This window comes from Macrotis lagotis, chromosome 6 (genome assembly GCF_037893015.1).
Source record: "Macrotis lagotis isolate mMagLag1 chromosome 6, bilby.v1.9.chrom.fasta, whole genome shotgun sequence".
NCBI classification, from domain to species: domain Eukaryota; kingdom Metazoa; phylum Chordata; class Mammalia; order Peramelemorphia; family Peramelidae; genus Macrotis; species Macrotis lagotis.
In genome coordinates this window covers 220,090,913-220,111,742 of record NC_133663.1, presented here as the reverse complement: position 1 = coordinate 220,111,742, position 20,830 = coordinate 220,090,913, and the positions used below count along the sequence as shown (strand labels likewise).

Below are 20,830 nucleotides of genomic sequence, written 5' to 3'. Positions count from 1 at the left end.
TTTTTTTTGTAGTGGCAAAGATTTGGAAATTGAGGGTATACCCATCAACTGGGGGAATTGGCTAAGCAAGTTATGGTACATAAATACTATGGAATATTATTGTTCTATATAAATGGTTGTACTCTACAAAAGCATGTAATGAGTTACAGGATTTGATGTTGAATGAAGGGAGCAGAAAGAAGAGAACAATGTACACATTAACAACAACATTGTAAGATGATCAACCTTGATGGAAGCAGCTCCTCTCAGCAGTTCAGAGAGCTAGGACAATTGTATTAGACCTGCTATCATCAATGTACATATGGATGAAAAAGAAAGAAAGAAAGAAAGAAAGAAAGAAAGAAAGAAAGAAAGAAAGAAAGAAAGAAAGAAAGAAAGAAAGAAATGAATGAATAAATGAATGAATTAATGAATGAACAAACAGATAGATAGATAGATAGATAGATAGATAGATAGATAGATAGATAGATAAAAATTAATTTTCATTTGGGGAAAGTTCTCAGGTCATTCATATTCACTTCAAATCAGGTGTAGTCTGAGAGTCCCCTCTGTTATTTCCCCACTTTCTCATCCTCAGCTCCCTTTTAAGTGTGTTACTTTTCTTGTTTGAGATTAGAGATTATCTTTCTTTTTACCTTTGTTTGTATTCCCTGTACTTACTTGGAAATAGTAAACAGTTAAATTCTTTACCTTTATCTCCCTTCTTCTATTACATTGATTTGACCCAGATCTAATTAAAAAAAATTGAAAATCTCCCAGGGTCAAAGTCAACCCAGTACTTAGATGGACCTTTGTGTTCTATGTAGTAAGGGAACTTAGAGAAGATTTTTTCTAATTGGAAGAAACCAGAACAAAATAAATTACAGTTATAGTTAGTAAGGCCATTCCAGGGGGAAATGCAAAGGAGAGATATTCCTATAAATAAAAAGGATTTTTTCCATTTATTTCCTTTTAGTTCCCAAATTCTTTGAATTTTATTCACATTTTTGCACTCTTTTTGTCTTTGTTTCTGTCTCTGTCAGTCTTTGTTTTTGTCTACTTGTTTCTGGGTCTGTCATATGCAACCTTGCCTCAAAATACCTATCTATCTAAATGACTTTTCTATATGCCTTATATTTTCCCAATCACCAACCTGTTTCCCCTTGGTTGTCTCACTAAACTTCCTTACCATTACTTCTAAAGAGCTGGTTGTAATTTCCAGTGAGTCATAACTTTGAGTACCCTGCTCAATAAAAGATGACAAATTTCCATTGCTAAAAAAAGGGACCACAATCTGTGATTTCTTATTTTTCTTTGGAAATTAGGGCAGATCAGATTGCAAATTATTTTTCTTTTTTTGAAATCTTAGATTAAACTACACATGTACAAATAAAGCTATAGTAACTTTCATTCAGCTTCTATTCATAAACTTTCAACTTAATTTTTTTAATAAAGCTCTGATTAGGCTAGGTAGTAGGGAGAGTTGGGGAAGGATGTTTTAGCAGAATTGATCAACTAGGATAGTTAGGGTCAGGTGAGAAGTTAAAAAACTCTGATAGGCATCCCTTCCTGAAATGAGAGCTAGAATGTCTTACTCCCCAGTTGCTGATCATAGATTTAGATTTAGAAGGAACCTTGTAAACTATCTAGTGTAACTCTTTCTCCTTACAAATGAAAGTCATTGATCTATCAAGCAAACTATCAGTCTATCTGTCTATCCATCCATCCATTATTTAACTATATATAGGCACATGACTTACATACCACACATAAATATGTTACATATAAAGTAAACATATATATAAATATACATTTACATATTTATAAATATAGCCATGTATTTAGATGCAGATAAACTGAAGCTAGGTAGCACAGAGAGCTGGTTTTTGAATCATGAGTTCAAATTCGACCCTGTGGGACCCTGAGCAAGTCATTTAACCCTACTTGTCTCAGTTTTGCAAAATGATGGGGAGAAGAAATGGCAGATCAGTACAGGATATTGTCAAAATGCTGGACCCCAATTGAGGTCATGAACAAAATGAAATTTCTTCCTAGATAGAGATATGTGGGAAATCGACCAATGTGCTGAGTCAGTCAGGGAGTTGCCATTTTAAAACTTCATTTTTAAACTTGAGTACCTGGCAGGCAGCTGCATAAAATGGCATGGTAATGGCACATACTCACTAACCTCATCTCCTCTTCTGAAATGAAAACCAATCAAAATATTTAGGGAGGCACCAAAGCAACACTTCTCCCACTTCCTTATGATTACTGATCCATTCAAAATACCTTTACTCTTATAAGGAAGTCACTTATATTTGTCTATAAAAGCAGGTCTCAGCTCAATTTCAGTTCTTTTTCTTGCCATGTTGAATAAAATACTTTTAACTTTCTGAGTTTGCCTCTTCAATTAGAATGAGAATCCGAACAAGGTTTTCTTTTTAACAGATGAAGGCATCTGTCTGTCTGCCTGTGTCTAGTAATGTGCATAGATATTCATATACATATGTATGTGTGAATTAAATTTGTATACATATATAGCCATATAGATAAATATATGCACATGCATATGAATATGCTATTACATTAGCAAATATCACAACACAAGTATAGACCTTTGTTAGTAGCCTCTCAATTACTATATATGTGCACATATATGAAAAAATGGCAAACCACTTCAGTCTTCCTGACTTCAGGAAAGGTACTCTGTCCATTATGCATCCTAGCTCTCCCAAGTTTGTAGATAGCTTGGTTAATAACCTATAGAGACTTGACCTATGTGCCCCAAATAATAGATTAATAATTATTAGTGGCAATTTTTACAGTAGATTAAGGTTTACAAAGAACTCTCCTTTCAACAATTCTGTGAGGTAAGTATGCAACTGTTATTATTTCATTTTACCCATAAAGAACTGATGGTCTGAAAAGTGGAATACAAAAGGCAAAATCCAGAGACTAATTTCCTAAATCTGTTTTTCTTTCACTTTTTGATTTCAAAAAACTCCCTATGTTTCTAAATAGCTGAAGGTGTAAAATTCAGTACACCCAGTACCTGAATGTTAAACTGAACAGCTTCCAGCCTGATCTTTGGCATCATATAAACAATCACATAAAATGTGAAGTGGCTTCAACACTATATATTTTGTGATACACATGTGCTTCCTTAAATCACATCACTGAAGACAGCAACTATCTGCCACCATAGATATAAAACTGGCATAGCAATACCTATCAATCTTATTAATTGTCAGGGAAAAGTAAAGAGATGAATTCCAGGGGTAAATTTTAAATATACTACTATACCCATGAGAAAATATTTTTGACCCAATTCAAAAATTTTGTAATCTGGTTGTAGTGTTTCTCTGGATTTCATTAATGCTCCACAGAGAAATGATTAAAAAACAAGCCACCATGCCTAAGTCTTATAATGAGTGCACCCCAAACAAAATAGTATGTTTTGTAGAAATGTGATTGGATTGGCTCTTCTGGAATGACTACAAAACAGAATATTTGCAGACGGTTTTGGCTACATAACCAAGTAAGTAAATAAAAACAAATTCTAATTTGGCAAGACCTTCTGGTGCTGGTTTCTATTATGATCATCTCATATCATGCTGCTAGTGCTCAATAAAAATGATTACATAACAACTTAATATTTATTGAACGATTAATAGTGATGCAATTGAAGAAAACTTTAGTTCTTGACTCAGTGAACTTCCAGCAAAATTCCCCAAAGTAAGTGCACAAAAAAACAGCATAGGCAAAAGACAAAATGCTGAGAGTTCTGGCCCCCAAAAGGATGTGGAGCAGATATGAAATTAAACTTTAGTAATCCCTGTCTCACTACATTAATTAATCTGTCTCCCTTCAGCAGACATGTCAAGCAGTCATATGTGACCTAGTATACTCCTGAGCATAGACCAAAACAGAGTAAAATTACATTGAGAGATATTTAAGAATAAAAAGAAAAATATGATAAAACATAGCAATGGTACATTTTACAGCTAAATCAAAAAGATGGGAAGTAGGGATACTTATGTATGGATTAGTGGTCTCTGTTCTATTTGAATGTGACACCAGTGCCCTGGAGAGACATTCAGGTATCATATATCTTCCTCACTCCTCCCAGGAGTCTCTTTATCACTTAAAACCTAAGTGAAAATAATAAAAAAAATTAAGAAGACTGGAATGATTTACTATTTTCTTATAGATGTCACATATATAATGAGTGAGAGCCTAGTAGCAACAAAAGTATTTTCTGGTTCTTTCTATGTTCATGGTTGATTATATCTTGTCACCCTTATTAAATCATTCTGTCTGTAAAGGTAAGGATTGTCTAAGGAACTGTAGATCAGAAGACGTGAGTTCAGATCCAGACTCAGGTATTTACTATCTATGTGATCTTGGACAAGTCACTTAATCCTGTTTGCCTCAGTTCGTTCATTTGTAAAATGAACCAAAGAAGGAAAAGGCAACTACTTCAGCATCTTTGCCACAAAAACTACAAATTGGGACACAAAAAGTCACTGTTAACAAAAACAGTATTCTCAATGATTAGTATAGTGCTTGGTTCATAATAAGTATTTAATAAATGACTGTTGATTGACTGGAGTTTTCCAAGCCAAAAGAGCTTCTTCACTGGCCACTATTTGGACTCTAAAGCACAAGTCAGAGGCATTTGGGATGATGGATCTCACAGTTTGTGTTCCAAATTTAGTCCCCTCCTTCTTCTCTGAAGATGTACCCTGAATTATTATAGCAAACTCTTTCTTATTGTATTGTCTCTATGGAAGTTAGGCAAGGGATTCAGGCTGTGGATACTTCCAATAGGTCCTTTGCAAATCTACCTGCCTTTGACCTTGGTGGTCAAATGTGGGAGCAATATCTATTAACCAAATCTTCCTTGAAGCTATTCAGAATAATTTCCTTGATTTTTCTTGACTGGAGGTGGATAGGAGAGTAATGGAGAAAAGGGGGCGTGAAGGTTTCGGGAACTTGCAGTTCAGAAAGAAGTATTACCCCTCCCTAATATTCTCTCCCCTCCTCTCTCTCCCCTAAATAAAGGCAGAGGAGAGAAGCCATATAGATGTGCCTGACCTCCTGTCTAAGAGATTTGTATTGTTAGTCCTGTCAAGGAGAAACCTATTGAATAGGGGATTTCTTGCCATCATTCTCAAAGGGAAATTACCTACAAATGTAAATTAAGGGTTTTCAAACTGATGTCAAAGATATTGGGAACTAATTTGGAATGCTAGCTCAATTTGTTCAGTTGTACTATTAGGGGAGAGCTGTCTGATCTGAGAAATATTTGTAAAGAACTTTGTATATCAGTAATGATGAATCTTGCTGTATCATCATTAGAGGACTGTGGCCTTCTGAAAGAGCCTAAGAGCAAAAAAAGACCTCAGTGCCCACCTTTCTGGGGCTAGATCTCAGAGCTCACCTGAGAGCCCTCATTTCTCAGATAAGGACTATTACAATAGCCTTCTCATTGGTCTCCCTGACTCATCTCTCTCTACACTTCAATCTATCTTTCACACAATTGTGTGATTTTTCTGAATAGGAATAGGTCTAGGATATACTGGAGCCAGCTCAAATAGGCTCTCAAGATTAGATCATTAAATTTTTAGTGTGAGCATTTGCACCTTTGAAACCACTACATATCAGGGTTTGATTTATTATTTATTGTCTTAGACTTAAGAAAGAGATGAAAAGGCAGCTATGTGGCGTAAGTCGATAGAGAGCACTGGCCCTGGAGTAAGGAGAACCTAAGACTAACAATGCCTAGCTGTGTGCGCCAGAACAAGTCATTCAACTCTGTCTACCATTTTTTTCTCATTTGCAAAATGAACTGAATAAGGAAATATCAAATCACTCTATCATCTTTGCCAAGAAAATCTCAAATGGGGTAATGAAGTATCTGAAACAACTCAACAACAATGACTTCGAATGATAATATTCTGGTGCTCTGGGTTTCAATTTAACTTTCTATAAATCTAGGTAAGGAGATATGTTTCAAGTCTGCTTCAACTGTAAAGCCATACTTCCTTTCCTTGCTTTAGGAGATGGTCTTCTTATGTTGATGACTGTGGTATGAGATGCAATATTTGAAATTAAAAGTTTCTCTTCCTAAAGGTCAATAATTGTGTACAATTCAAGAGCAATTTCTCAGTTAAACAAATGTTTTAAAATTGAAGTGTAAGCATAAAGTATATCAGACCCAAATACATTTTGAGAGATGATTTGTCCCACAAGAAAATAGGAGTTCATTAATTCTGTTGCTGAAAATAGAATTGTGAGGGTCTTAGGAGGACTGGAGTAGTTAATATTTTATCAATGCTTGCTCCAATATTTGCTTCTTATATTTAGGTTCGTCTATGTTGCTGAATGATTGAAACTGGCTTTGCTAATTTGGGTCTATGGTCAAACTACCTTAACTTGTATCTTCCAAGATAATGAATTATCTGACTGCTTTAAAAAGAAACATATTCTATTTTTATATTCACTCATTCAACAAATTTCTTTTTAGCAAGTGCAATCTGCCAAGTTGTTATTGTATTCATTTTTTCATTCTTGAAGAAGACAAGTAACATATAATGATGTTTGTGTCAAGGTACATTGTGTTCAGCTGTGACTGATCAGTCCAATATGAGCTGGGGAGGATCTCCCACAGGTTGGGCAAAAACTGCAGTTGTCTCTAGATTTTTGTGACATGGGAATATAAGGAAGGATAAGATATAAACCTCACTTTCCCATAGGAAGGGAAATCAGACATGTTCTTGAGGAATCAAAATGGGAGGTGTTATGTGAAATAAAATAAGAATGCTATGTTTAAATAAAGGAGGGAAAATTCATCCAGCTGCTTTATTTACTGCTTTTCACAATTGGATAGCTGCATTTGTTTTTTGCAAAGTTTTGTTAATTATAATAGCCCACTGGATTTCTCTGAAGATATGGGTAATAACAGTACTGGAAACTGAATTTTAAGCCCTAACCTTCAGATCTCAAATCCTAACTTCAAACCAAATCCTCAAACCAAAAACTAAAAATTTATACATACTAACTCAGACCTTCTGATACTTTGAATAGGAGGATGCAGTTTTACCTGAAGATTTTCTTTATGCAGCTTAAATTAGTTCAACTCTATCTTCCCTCAAAGCAAATCTCAACCTCGTTTTTCAAAGTGTAAATTAATATTGTAAGCAACATTATAGCAAAAGTATTTTAATTGATCAATCAATTCATCAAAACATATTTTAAGCACCTAATTAATTAATTGCCTAATGACTAGGCACTAGAATAAAAATTAACCAAGCCCTACTTACATTCTACTGGGAAAGATATTTACATATATAGATATACATTGTAGCAAGGAAACTCTAGAAATAGAGTTGCACTGTTGGCGGGGGGGCAGTGTTCAAACTCCTTTACTTTTTGGCCACACTCTTTGGAGCAGGTGTTTGGGCTCAGTGAACACTGTCTTAGCCACTCCTTGGCGACTGCCTCTGTGGCATGCCCATTGGAGAGTACCTGGAGCCAGGTGATAAGCCACTCCTCAACTTTGCTCTTCTCTAAGCAGGATCCACATGATCCAGCCCATACTGTTGGAACAATATGACCCCCAATGCCACGTGACTGGATCTGTATTGATCTAAGATTCTTTTCTTTCCTTTTTTTTCTTTTTATGCTCCTTAGCCTTTCTTAACCTCACCTACTAATCAGCCTGTCCTTTAAGAAACTCACTATCTTGTTGCTTCTCCAAAGGACTTAACCTGTGAATTCTTTGTAGTAACTTGTAAACTTTTGTGCAACCTTTGAATTAAAGTTTTAGCCTTTCTTACCTCTCTGAATCAGAGATTGGTGAGTCCTTCACCCCTAAAAGGAACCACAACTGGGTCTCCTCACCCCAATTTCTCCAGCAACATTTTTGGTGTCCCTGGGTGGGTTTGATACAGGGGAAAAATGAAGTGGAGATGTAAATTGACTACCACCTACTCTTGAGATGTAAATTGACTAGAAGTAGAGAATTATGATTCTAACAGAAACAATTTGTAATCTACTCAAACTGGATTGTTTAATGTAAAATTTGTAATCTGATCTCCTTAGACTTTACCTTCTACCTAATTCCTGGTCCAATATAGGGGAAAGGAGTTTACCATTTGCCCTCTGGATGAGAGGTAAGACATAAAAACCTAGGTTGGACTCCAGCTCAGGGTCACAATCTTCTGACCATGGCCCCGCCAACACTACTTGGCTGTTGGCTGTTCTTTTACTTTTATCTCTCTCTCTCTCTCTCTCTCTCTCTCTCTCTCTCTCTCTCTCTCTCTCTCTCTCTGTCTCCCCCCTCCCTATGTCTTCCTATGTCTTGTAACCTTTTAAATAAATTTTTGTTTTATTTCCACCCCTGTTTTCCCAAGTCTGAATAATGATTCCTCATAGGCAGAACCGAACTCTAGTAGCCAGTTCAGCTGTCCCAGCTCTGGTTTCACCCAAATATATGTGTAGATATGCACATTTAATGAGAGAGCATTAGCAGATGGTGATCAGGGAAAATTTTAATGGAAAAGGCAGGATTTGAATACAAAATTAAAGTGAGGGTTTGGATGTAGTAGAGTTGAGAAGGAAATATATTCCAGTCACAGGAGATTAAGGGTCATGAGGGAGGACTAGAGAAAAGGCTGACTCTAAGGAGAGTAATATATAATCAAGTTGGATGAGTAAATTGGGGCCAGGATGGGGCCAGGTTTTAAAAGACAAACATAGGAGTTTTTATTGAAGACAATGCAATTTTCACAACTGGTAATAGTAAAAGAGGTAGCTACAAATCATTTTTATTTATTCTTTAGCTTATACTTGGCTTAGACAAATTAAGGTTTTTGGGGAAAAATAAAATAGCATTAAATTTAAAATATCACTTAACTGAGATTTTTAACTAATTCAAATTGTTCTAATCTTAATTATCACAGATAGATGGAAATTTTACTGCATATTCAAATGTGTTAAGAAAAGAATCAGAGACAAAAGGGCCTTAGAGGTCATTTAAGTCGAGCTCTTACAAGAAGTATTAATCCTGCTTTATAATTCCTCTAACAAGTAGCCAACCAGTCCCACTTGAAGACTACCAACAAAAATAGCTATCACCGTGGATAGAGTGTTAGGTCTAAGGGTCAGGAAGACCTACGTTCAAATAGAATCTTAGACACTTATTAGCCATGAGACAGTGGATAGAGCACTGGCCTTGGAACCAGAAAGAAGGGAGTTAGAATCTTGTCTCCAACACTTGCCACTTACTAGCTGTGTGACCTTAGGCAAGTCACTTAACCCTGATCGCCTTGCATACAAGGCCATCTCCAGTTGTCCTGATTCATATCTGGTTACTGGACCCAGTAGCTCTGGAGGAGAAAGTGAGGCTGGTGACTTAGCATAGCATCCCCTCACTCAAAACTAATTCATGTGCTTGTTATGGTATTCACCATAACATCATGGTCTTCTTTGAAAATGAATGACAAACATCATATGACTCTGAGCACATCACTTACCCCCTCTTTGCCTCAGTTTTATCATCTTAAAAATGCAGATAATAACAGTATCTACCTTCCAGGATTGTTGTGAAGATCAACTAAGATAATATAATGCCAGGCCCAGAAGAAGCACTATATAGGAGTTAGCTATCATCATTATCATCATCGTTATCATTATTATTGTTATTATTATTATTATTATTATTATTATTATTCTACTTTTGGACAGCTTTGGTTATTTGAAAATATTTATTTCAACAGAATCAAAAATTTTCCTTCCTTTACCTTTTACCCATTGTTACTATCTCGGTATTCCTAAACCAAAAGGGTAGGGCTTGGACTGGAGTTATGAATTTATTGGTATGGGGAATTCTGAGGCAATGAAAAACAATCTACCAATGAAGGAAAGCACCTTAGTGTCTTAGATAACTACCTACAGCTTGGAAAGGTTAATAACTTGACCAAGGTCACATAACCAGGATGGGTCTGGGGTTGAATGTGGACTTGTAATCATTGGTTACTTGAGTTAGGTTCTGTCTATGAGAAATCATTATTCAGACTCGGGAAAGCAAGAGTGGAAAAAAAACAAAATAATTATTAAAAAGGTTATAAGACAAAGGAAGGTCTAAGGAGAGAGAGAGAGAGAGAGAGAGAGAGAGAGAGAGAGAGAGATAAAAAAACAGCCAAGCTTTGTTGGCTGGAGCACAGGTCAAAGAAGACTGGAGGCCCTGAGCTGGAGTCCAACCCAGGTTTTTTTGTCCTGCCTCAAATCCTGAGGGCAAAAGGTAAACTCCCTTACCCTACTGGACCCAGAATTAGGTAGAAGGTGAAACATAAGGAGATCAGGATACAAATTTTACAATAACCAATGAATCAATGGTAATGGGAATCTCCGCTCAATTTGAGCAGATTACAAATTGTTTCTGTTAGAATCATAATTCTCTACTTCTAGTCAATTTACATCTCCACCGAGTTTTGACATTCGCAATTCTCTTCATCTTTCCCCTGCATCAGACTCAGGTCTTTCTGTCATCATTGATGACTTTCTATCAGTACTACAAAATTGCCTCTGGACAGACCTAGCAGAAGTTTTCCATAGGTTATTGTTGTTGAGTTGTTTTAGTCTTGTCTGACTCTTTATGACCCTATTTTTGGGTTTTCTTGGCAAAAATACTGGAGTAATTTGTTATATCCTTCTTCAATTCATTTTACAGATAAAGAAACTGAGACAAATAGGGTTAAGTGACTTGCCCAGCATCATAAAACTAGTATCAGAAGCCAGATCTAAAATTAAGAAGAGTCTTCCTGACTCCAGTTCCAGTACTCTTAACTCACTGCAATATTTAACTGACCCAACTCTTTAAAAAGCTGACAGTCCTCATGTCTGTCCTAAATCTTTTCTAAACTGAACATCTGCAGTTTCTTCAACCAGTCCTCCTATGTCATATTGTCCTGTTCTCTAATGACATTGCTCTTTCTCTGGATTTGCTCTATTTTGTCAAATCTGTCAAATAAAATCTAATGTCCATACTGAATACAAAGCATCAGCTGCACTCTAACTAGGGCTGAGCAAAATAGGTTGTCATTGTCCTCTTTTGTACAATACATATCTATTAATGAAACCTAATAATGACTTTGCTAAAAGAACATCCTATGAATAAATTCCTAGATAGAGGAAAACACATTAAAAAGTTTGGATATAAAATTAGAACATCAGTGTAATGAATAATAGCATAATCCTAAAGACCTTTAAAAAAACTCAGCTCCTTTCTTATTCAAAAATGATCTGATTATCTTAGTTGCAACCATCATTAATGCACTTCCTTTTATTTTCTCATTTTAGGAGTCTAGTTGTATATCAAAGTATATCAAAGCACATTTAAGGTAGCATTTCTGAGGAGCAGTTAATTAAATAAAACAACTGAGTAACTTTGCATTCCTCAGGTCTCTCTTAATCTTTATCCTGTCCTTTGTGGAGGAATAAACTCTATCCATAACATATGAGTCACTTGAAACTTTGGTTAAAGACCTGAATAAAGACATTTAAAAATGCTTGCCGGAATAGGCCTTTGACAAAGCTTGTGACAAAAATTAAGGAATAGTAATTGAAATGGTTGTAACACATAGATTTTGGGGAAAAAATCAAAATTTCATGGCAATAATTAGAATCTGAACTGAGACAGTCCAATGGTATTCAGTCTATGATTTATGTGCTATTAAGAAATGGAGAACACTTGTAACATGTGTCTCCCACTCTTTCTCCCAAAAGGAAATGATAATGACTACAGCAGTATTTTGAAGTTAAAGTCAATGGAGATGAAGAAGGAAGGAAAAGGAGAAAAGGAAAAAAGAAGGAAAAGAGGGAGGGGAGAAGAAAGAAAGGAGAAGGAAGGAAAGATGTTTTGGTTTTGGTAGAATTAGAAACATCCGATCATTAACAGAATGACATCCAAGACCTCCACAGACATCTTGGCTTCTGATTAGAAAAATACTGATTTTATTTATGACCTCCAACCCTGCTCAGACAAGTCTGCACATGCAAGAACCAGCACATTCTGATCTATAAATATCTCACTCCTTCTTCCTTCCTTGTACTTAATTAACTATATCACCCTGACATTCCAAAAATGATTTCATAGGTTCTCCTTATCTCTTGGAGCTGATTGTACAAATTACCATTTTTACCCCACCTAAGTACAAACTAAATACCTTTATCAATCCCAGCTTTTTCCCCTTTAAATTTCCAATAAAGCTGGGGGGGGGGGAGTTCTGCTGCTTTTCCTGTCAAATCTTTATACTGTGATTGAAGAAAAACAATTTTTTCAATTGATATTTTATTTTTCCAGTTAAATGTTATGAAAGTTTTTCAATGCTCATCCACATGCACTATGCATATTTTTAAGTTACATAACTTTCTTCCACCCTCCTTTCTCACTTTCCTTCCCTCAGCTGTGAAGAGTCAGGTGAATATTGTACATACACATTGTTATTTAACATATATATTTATAGATTAGTCATTTTCAATTAAATGAAAAAAAACAAAACCATGAGATAGGAAAGAAATACATAAAAATACATTAATACAAAAAATACATTAAAAAGTGAACATTTTCATTCAGATTCTGTAGGATTTTTTGGTTGTTTTGTTTTGGTTTGTTTTTCTTCCTCTGGATGGGGATAATATAGCCTGTCTCCTAGGGTTGTCCTAGCTTTCTGAACTGCTGAGAAGAGCTGTATCCATCAAGGTTGATCATCTCAAAATGTTGTTGTTAATGTATACAATTCTCTCTTGGTTCAGCTCCCTTCACTCCGTATCAGTTCCTGTAATTTGTTTCATGCTTCTCTAGAGTCCAACCATTCATGGTTGAAGGAAAATATTTTAAGGCTGGCTTATATAATGTGCAGAAGTGTAGCCAGGCTCCCACCACAACTGCCCCTGATTTTGCTGGAAGTTCTATACCATAGTGACTAAAGAGCTGGTCCTGAAGAGAAAATGAGTTGGATTTAACTCCAGTCACACTGGAAGCTAGATGGCACAGTGTTTAAAGGAATGGGCCTAGAATCAGGAAAAAAGATGAGTTTTAATCTTCCCGAGTTCAATCCTGGCTTCAGATACTTATTAGCTGTGGAATTCTGGACAAGTCACTTAACTCTCAATTTCCTCATCCATTAAATGAGCTAGAGAAGGAAATGATAAACCACTCCAGTATTTTTGCCAAGAAAACTCCATATGGAATCATGTGTGTTGAGGCAGTGGGCTGTGTGAGCCTAGGCAAATCAATGAACTTCCCTGAGGTTTAGTTTCCTTGTAATGTTGATAATCATTCTTGCAGTACCTATTTCACAGAACAGTTGAAGTGAAAATGTATGTAAATATAAATATACTTAAAAGTATATAAATTATATTTCTTCTCCTATGCTCCCCAAAATTAAATCTTTGAGAACAGGAGAGTTCTCATTTTTTTCTTTGAATCGCTGGTGCCTAGAGCAGTGTTTTTGTTTTTCTTTTTGTTTTTGGACACAACATGTGATTTCATTGGTTTGGGGGATTCTCAGAGGAAATGTATATTGGCATCTATTTTTCAATTTATAATCTTATAAAGTTGCTTGGGCCACTGAAAAATGATTCAATTTGTCTGGGGTTACCAAGCCATATGATGTCATAAGTAGACCTTGACCTGGGGTCTTTCTAACATTGAATCTGGGTCCTTAGCCAATCTCCTAGTTGCCTCTCATCCACTTAGTAAGAGCTTAATTGTTGTTTGTGCATTGCTTGATAAAATTAATGTTAGTTATTAGCTTGGCATTGCACTGGCTAATATATACACAATTTTAGGCAAAACCTATTTCTGTCAATTTTCAAAATAAGTGTGGATTCTAAACATAAATGGCCATTGTGACTTTATTTTATGCCTCACAAAAGATAATGCTTATCTACCTTCCAATAACCAACAGGAACCATTAACAGAATAAAGTTGCATATGAGTCATATAGTAAACATAAATTGAGTCAAACTAAATAAATCAGAATATCACAATGAATGAGATTTCAAATCTGCCTAGAAACTAGTGCAGGTCCAAGTTTGCACAAGATTTCAATGAATTATGGTCTATTAATTGAAGCAAAATCTGAAAGCATCAAAAGATAGGCCCAGAAGAAACCAGATTATTTCATTCTTTTTAGCTGTCTGACTCTTTGTGACCTCAGTTAGGTTTTTCTTGGCAAAGACACTGGAGTGATTTACCATTTCCTTCTCCTGCTCATTTTACAGATGAGGAAATTGAGACAAAGAGGGTTAAGTGATTTGCCCTTCAGACTGCTATTAAATATCTAATGTCAGATTTGAACTCAAGAAGATGAGTCTTCCTGACTATAGGCCTGTCACTCTAACCACTGGGCCACTTAAGGGCCTGAAAAAAAAATCTTAGGGATATTTTATACTAGTCTACAGCTTTGTGGAGTTCCCCCACACACACTTTTAAAAGTCTTTACAATATATATTATGTGTTATGTGGATTGGAGTAGAAAAGGATTTTGTGGGAATATTTGGTGTTGCAAAAAAAAGATACAAATAAATATTTTAAAAATCCACCATCTCTGCATAGATTGTATGTCAAGAAAAGACATAAGAATAAAAAATATATTTCAGGGTACTATTCCAAATTTCAGAATCAAGAAGTGTCTTGAGAGATGGTTTTCAACTATTTTGAAACTGGTCCCTTTCACTTATTTAATCAATTAACAAATATTTATTCAAGCTTACATGATGATTTTAGAGTTAGTTAACAGAGCATTCCTCAGAACCCTATAAAATAATGCAAGCATTATTATTCCCATTCTGCTACTGAGAAAACTCATAGTTATAAAGTTAATGAGCCAAGGGCAGAATTTGAATTCACATAGGAAAGACAATTTCTAGGATGAGATGATAAACATTTCAAATGTTTATTTTTTTTTAGGTTTCTGCAAGGCAATGGGGTTAAGTGGCTTGCCCAAGGCCACACAGCTAGGTAATTATTAAGGGTCTGAGGTCGGATTTGAACTCAGGTACTCCTGACTCCAGGGCCAGTGCTCTATCCACTGTGCCCCCTAGCCACTCCCAAATGTTTATTTTTCAATAAAAGTTTCAAAAAGTTTCAAATATTGCTGGGTGATCACAGAGGAAAAGCGAGAAATTTATATTGGATTCAGAGATTAGGAGAGTATTGAAGACCCTAGAGAGTCTGTTTCTCACTAGAATACATAGCATGAGTTATGTACCATTTTATGCAAAGCAATTTTGTTAAAGCTAGCTGGAGCAGTGAATAGAGCAAGGGGACTGAAGTCAGGAAAACCTGAGTTCAAATTCAGCCTCAGACACTTGCTAGCTGAGTGACCCTGGGAAAGTGATTTAACTCAGGATCTTTGGCAAGAAAACTTCAAATGGGGTCATAGAGAGTCAGAAATGACTGAACAACAACAATGGTAAGGACTCTGGAGTTAAAAAGTAGAACACATGGTTGAAAGTACATTTATATATATATATATATATATATATATATATATATATATATATATATATATATATATATCATACATTATACACACATCCATAAAAATATATACATATATGCATATATACATATATTTATGGACCAGCGGACACCTGGTTTTAGAGAAAACATGATGAATTTTAGACAGCATGATCTTGAGATTTAAGGGAGATTCAAGTGGGAATGTTCACAGGGGACTAAAAATTTGGCCCAAAGTTATAGATATCAATCTTTCAACATATACCAGGGATATAAATACAGGAGTGATATAATTTCTGCCCTTAATGAGCTTAAGACATCGAGGGCATATTTAAATATAGACAAAATAAATGGAAGATAAATTTTTTAGAGGTTCAAAAAAGGGTAGATCAGAAAAATAATGCTTGAGCTGAACTTTGGAAAAAAATGAGGATTCTAAGAGATGGGGGAGGAAGGAGTACATTCATGTATCAGAGACAGCCAGAATGGAAGATGATCAAATTCAGAGATTTTGACTAATTTGAATTAAAAAGGGGGTGGGTTGAGTTTGACCTGTTTCACCAGACCTTCGAATGTGTGAAAGGTGCATAAAAAGTTAAATTGGACTCTGAGAAAGCTTTAATTGCTTAAAAAAAAGAAAACCTTTATTTAATCTAAGAGGTAGTAGGGAGCTACTGAAATTTATTGAGCATGGTCAGACCTGCACTTTAAGAAAATCATTTTGGTAAACTATTTTAGTTACTTCACAGGGTGATTGTAAGACTTGAACGAAAGTATATATGTAAAGTACCATATTAATGCCAGTTATTATTCTTCTTAATTCATCCTTAATGCAGCTGCAAAGTGATTTTTCTAATATGATCAAGTCATATTCTTGCTCCCAATAGTCTTCAAAATTAAATATGAACACTGTGAACACTCCCATTTGAATCTCACTTCATCTTATCTTTATGTTCCAGTCAAAATGTATTTCTACTAATCTCCTCTGCCTCCTCCTGTCACTAAACATTTATGCATATCACCCACCTCCCCCCCCCCGCCCCCATTCTTTGTAGTTAGAATAAACTTTTATCTTTCTTTGGTTCTTAAAATCATTCTCCTCCTTTAAGATTAGTTCAGATGACACCTCTTCCATGAAGTCTTCCCTAACCCCAATCATATGTGAGTCTTCCCTCTCCAATCTTTTACTTCTAATCTTGTACTTATTACAAATTAATTTTTATATTTATTTATTCATATATCATCCCCCTAAAAGACTTCAAGCTTTAGGTTCAGCATCTTTTTATCCCTAGGTGCAGCATAATGCATTACATGTAGCAAGAATTTACCATGATTTCATCAAATTAGGTGCTATCTTAAATGTGGGTTGTACCCCACTCATTTCTTCTCATCTTTTTTAACTCTTATTCATAACTTCCAATGAATTTTTTATAAAGGGAATCCACCTAATGTTCTGGCTCCTCCTCCAAGATCTCTTAGCATTATGCAGATCCAACCTAATATTCCTCCCACTTACTATATGACTTTTGATAAAAAAAAAAATTCTCCCATAGTAATATTATCTTTATTATTTCCCTTTTGGAAAATTGAAACTTGGATTCTCTGTGATTGAGCACCACTAGGAAAAAAAAACAGGCCTTTGCTTCAGGAATCATTCATTTCTGGATCAATCTCAATGTACATATGCAGCAACTTTTCAAGATATATGTACTGATAGAGCAGATTTATGAACTATATTTCTATCTACACATCACGATCTGGTCAATAATAGACAATTTCATTCATTTATTTTTTAGTGGCTTTAGGAGGCTCAGTAAAATGATGTCATTTGATCCAAATTGAATAATAATTTGTGAAGGTTGCTGAAGTACCAAAGAGATTGCTAGTGCATGTCTTTCCAGGCTTTTCTAAGTTCACCTGCTCCTGATTTCTTATCAAACAAAAGTACTCCATCATATTCACATATCATAATTTGTTCAGCCATTCCCCAACTGATGGGCATCACCTCATTTTCCACTTCTTTGCTCAACAAAAAAGAGCTGCTATAAATATTTTTGTATATGTAGGTCTTTTCTCCTTTTTTTATTATTATTATCTCTTTGGGATTGAGACCTAGTAGTGGGGACAGCTAAGTGGTAAAGAGGTTAGACTCACTGGCCCTGGAGTCAGGAAGACCAGAGTGCACATCTGCCACTTGAAATTTACTAACTATGTGACCTAGGACAAATCACTTAATCCTATTGCCCTACAAAAACTAAAAGACAAAAAAAACCTAGTAGTGATGCAGTTCCAGATTGCTCCCCGGAATGGTTGAATCAGTTCAGAACTCCACTAGCAGCAAACTAGTGTCCCACTTTTCCCACATCCTCTCTAACATTGATCATTTTCTTTTTTTGCCATTTTAAAGTTCTAAATGATTTACAGAATTTTTTCATGTAACTATAGTTACCTTTAGTTTTTTCATCTGAAAACTGCTTCTTCATATCCTTTGACAATTTATCAACATGTATTCTTACAAATTTGATTCAGTTCTCTATATATGTTACAAATTAGTCCTTTATCAGAAACAATAAATTTTTTTTTCTGAGTTTTCTGTATTCCTCCTAATCTTGGTTGCATTGGTTTTATTTGGTCAAAACTTTTTTAAATTTAATGTAATCAAAATGTCCATGTTGCATTTTATAATGTTCTTTTATCTCTTGTTGATCATAAACTCTTCCCCTCTCCATAGATCTGATAGATAAACTTTTCCTTTTTCTTCTAATTGACATGGTTTCATAAGCCTATAGTATCATCTAGGCCTTTATATCTAAAAACTATTTCCATTTCAACTTTATCTTAGTATAGGTTGTAAGATGTTGGTCTATGGCCTACTTTCTGCCATAATGTTTTTCAGTTTTTCAACAATTTTTATCAAAGAATGAATTCTTATCCCAGAAGTTGGAGTCATTCAGTTTATCAGGCTTACTATGGTCATTTACTACTGTTTCTTTTGTATCTAATATATCCTACTGATCCACCACTCTATTTTTATGGCCAGTACCAGATTGTTTTGCTGACTGCTGCTTTAAAATATAGTTTTAGATCTGGTATGGGTAGACCACCTTCCTTTGCATTTTTTTTCATTAATTCCTGTGATATTCTTGACCTTTTGTTCCTCAGATGAATTTTGTTGCTATTTTTTTCTAGCTCTATAAAATGAATTTTCATTAGTTTGGTATGACACGAAATAAGTAGTTTAATTTAGATAGAATTGTCATTTTTATTATGTTACCTCTGCCTACCCATAAACAACTGACATTTCTCCAATCATTTAGATTTGACTTTATATGTATGAAAAGTAATTTCTGAGTTTGTCTTGGCAGGTAGACTCCCAAATATTTTATGTTGTCTACAGTTACTTTCATTTCTCTTTCTATCTTTTGTTGCTGGACTTTGTAGGTAATAAACAGAAATGATGATGATTTATGTGAGTTTATTTTATAGCCTACAACTTTGCTAAAGTTGTTAATTGTTTCATGTAGTTTTTATTTGATTTTCTAAGATTCTCTAAGTATACCATCATATCATCTAATTCCTACAATTTCTTTTTTCCTTTCTCATCGCTAAAACTAATATTTCTAATACAATATTGAATAATAGTAGCAATAATAGACATCCATGTTTCACCCCAGATCTTATTGGGAATTCTTCTAGCTAATCCCCATTATATTTAATGTTTACTGATGGTTTTAAATAGATATTGTTTATTATTTTAAGGAAAACTTCATTTATTCCTATGTTCCTGTGTTTTTAATAGGAGTGAATGTCTTATTTTGTCAAAAGCTTTTTCAGCAACTATTGAGACAATAATATGATTTCTATTAGCTTGGTTAGTGATTTGGTCAATTATGCTGATTGTTTTCCTAATATTGAACAGCCCTATGTTGCTTGTATAAATTCTACCTGATCACAGTGCATTATTCTAGTGATAACATGTAATCTCTGCTAATATTTTATTTATTTATATTTAATTTTATGTGCATCAGTATGCAATAAGTAAATTGGTCTATAATTTTATTTCTCTATTTGATTCTTCCAGTACATTGGTATCATAAAAGTAATTTGATCAACCTCCTTCTTCAGCTATTTTTTCAAATAATTTGTATAGAATTGAAATTGTTTTTTAAATGTTTAGAGGAATTCTCAAGTAAATCCCTTTGGCCCTGGAGATTTTTTTTCTTAGGGAGTTCATTGATAGATTGTTCAATTTCTTTTTCTGAAATTGGATTAAATATTTTATTTCCTCTTCTGTTAATCTGGGAAATTTATGGATTTGTAAATATTCATCTATTTCACCTGGTTTTCCAGATTTACCGGCATATATTTGAGCAAAATACTTCTGAATTATTACTTTAATTTCTTCCTAATTGGTGGTGCATTTACCCTTCTCATTTTTGATACTGGTAATTTTATTTTCTTTCTTTTTTTTAAATAAAATCAGGGGCCGGCTAGGTGGCACAGCGCATAGAGCACAAGAGTACCTGAGTTCAAATCTGGCCTCAGACACTTAATAATTACCAAGCTGTGTGGCCTTGTGCAAGCCACTTAACTCCATTGCCTTGCAAAAACCTAATAAATAAATATATAAATTAATTAATTAATTAAATTAACTAATTTTTTTCATAAAACCAACACATAGTTTTATTTATTAGTATAACAGTTTTCTTGCTTTTAATTTTATTAATCTATTCTTTAATTTTCAGAATTTCTAATTTGTTATTAATTGAAAATTTTAATTTACTATTTTTTAGCTTTTTTCATTGCATTCCTAATTCACTGACCTCCTCTTGCTCCGTTTTATTCATGTACACATTTAGAGATATAAAATTTGCTTTCATGATTGCTTTGACTGCACCCCATAAGCTTTGATAAGTTATTTCATTATTGGATGAAATTATTGGAATTATTATTTCCATGATTTGTTGTTTGATTCACTCATTCTTTAAAATTATTTTAGTTAATTTCCAAATAATATTTAATCTACTTTTCCTTGGTCAGCTTAATCTTATTGAATAATATTCTTTTTCTTTTCCACTGTTTACCTTTTTCATATGTTTCTTGAATTATATATTTAGAGATCAAATTTTTATTCAATTGTCTTTTAATCAGAAAAATTTGAAAGTCTCCTTTTTTCATTGAATGTTCATCTTTTTTTCCTGAAAGAGTATTCTCAGTTTTGTTGGGTTGTTAATTCTTGGTTTTGGTCCAAATTTCTTTGCCCTCCTGAATGGGTCCTTCACTCTTTTAATGTTGATCATGCCAAGTCTTGTGTAATTC

At 34.4% G+C, this 20,830-nt stretch overlaps 1 protein-coding gene across 10 annotated transcripts in view; it reads right to left on the bottom strand.

Annotated features, from left to right (window-relative positions):
- Positions 1 to 20,830, bottom strand: part of ADGRG2 (adhesion G protein-coupled receptor G2) — a 163,333-nt gene that overhangs the window by 89,955 nt on the left and 52,548 nt on the right. Inside the window, exon 2 of one of the 10 annotated variants that reach the window (XM_074192315.1) lies at positions 4,014 to 4,130. The exons of the other annotated variants lie outside the window; for them this stretch is intronic. Within the exon in view, the coding sequence (XP_074048416.1) occupies positions 4,014 to 4,086 (73 nt within the window). The 5' untranslated portion in view covers positions 4,087 to 4,130. The remainder of the gene's footprint in view (positions 1 to 4,013; positions 4,131 to 20,830) is intronic. 10 annotated transcript variants of the gene reach the window in all.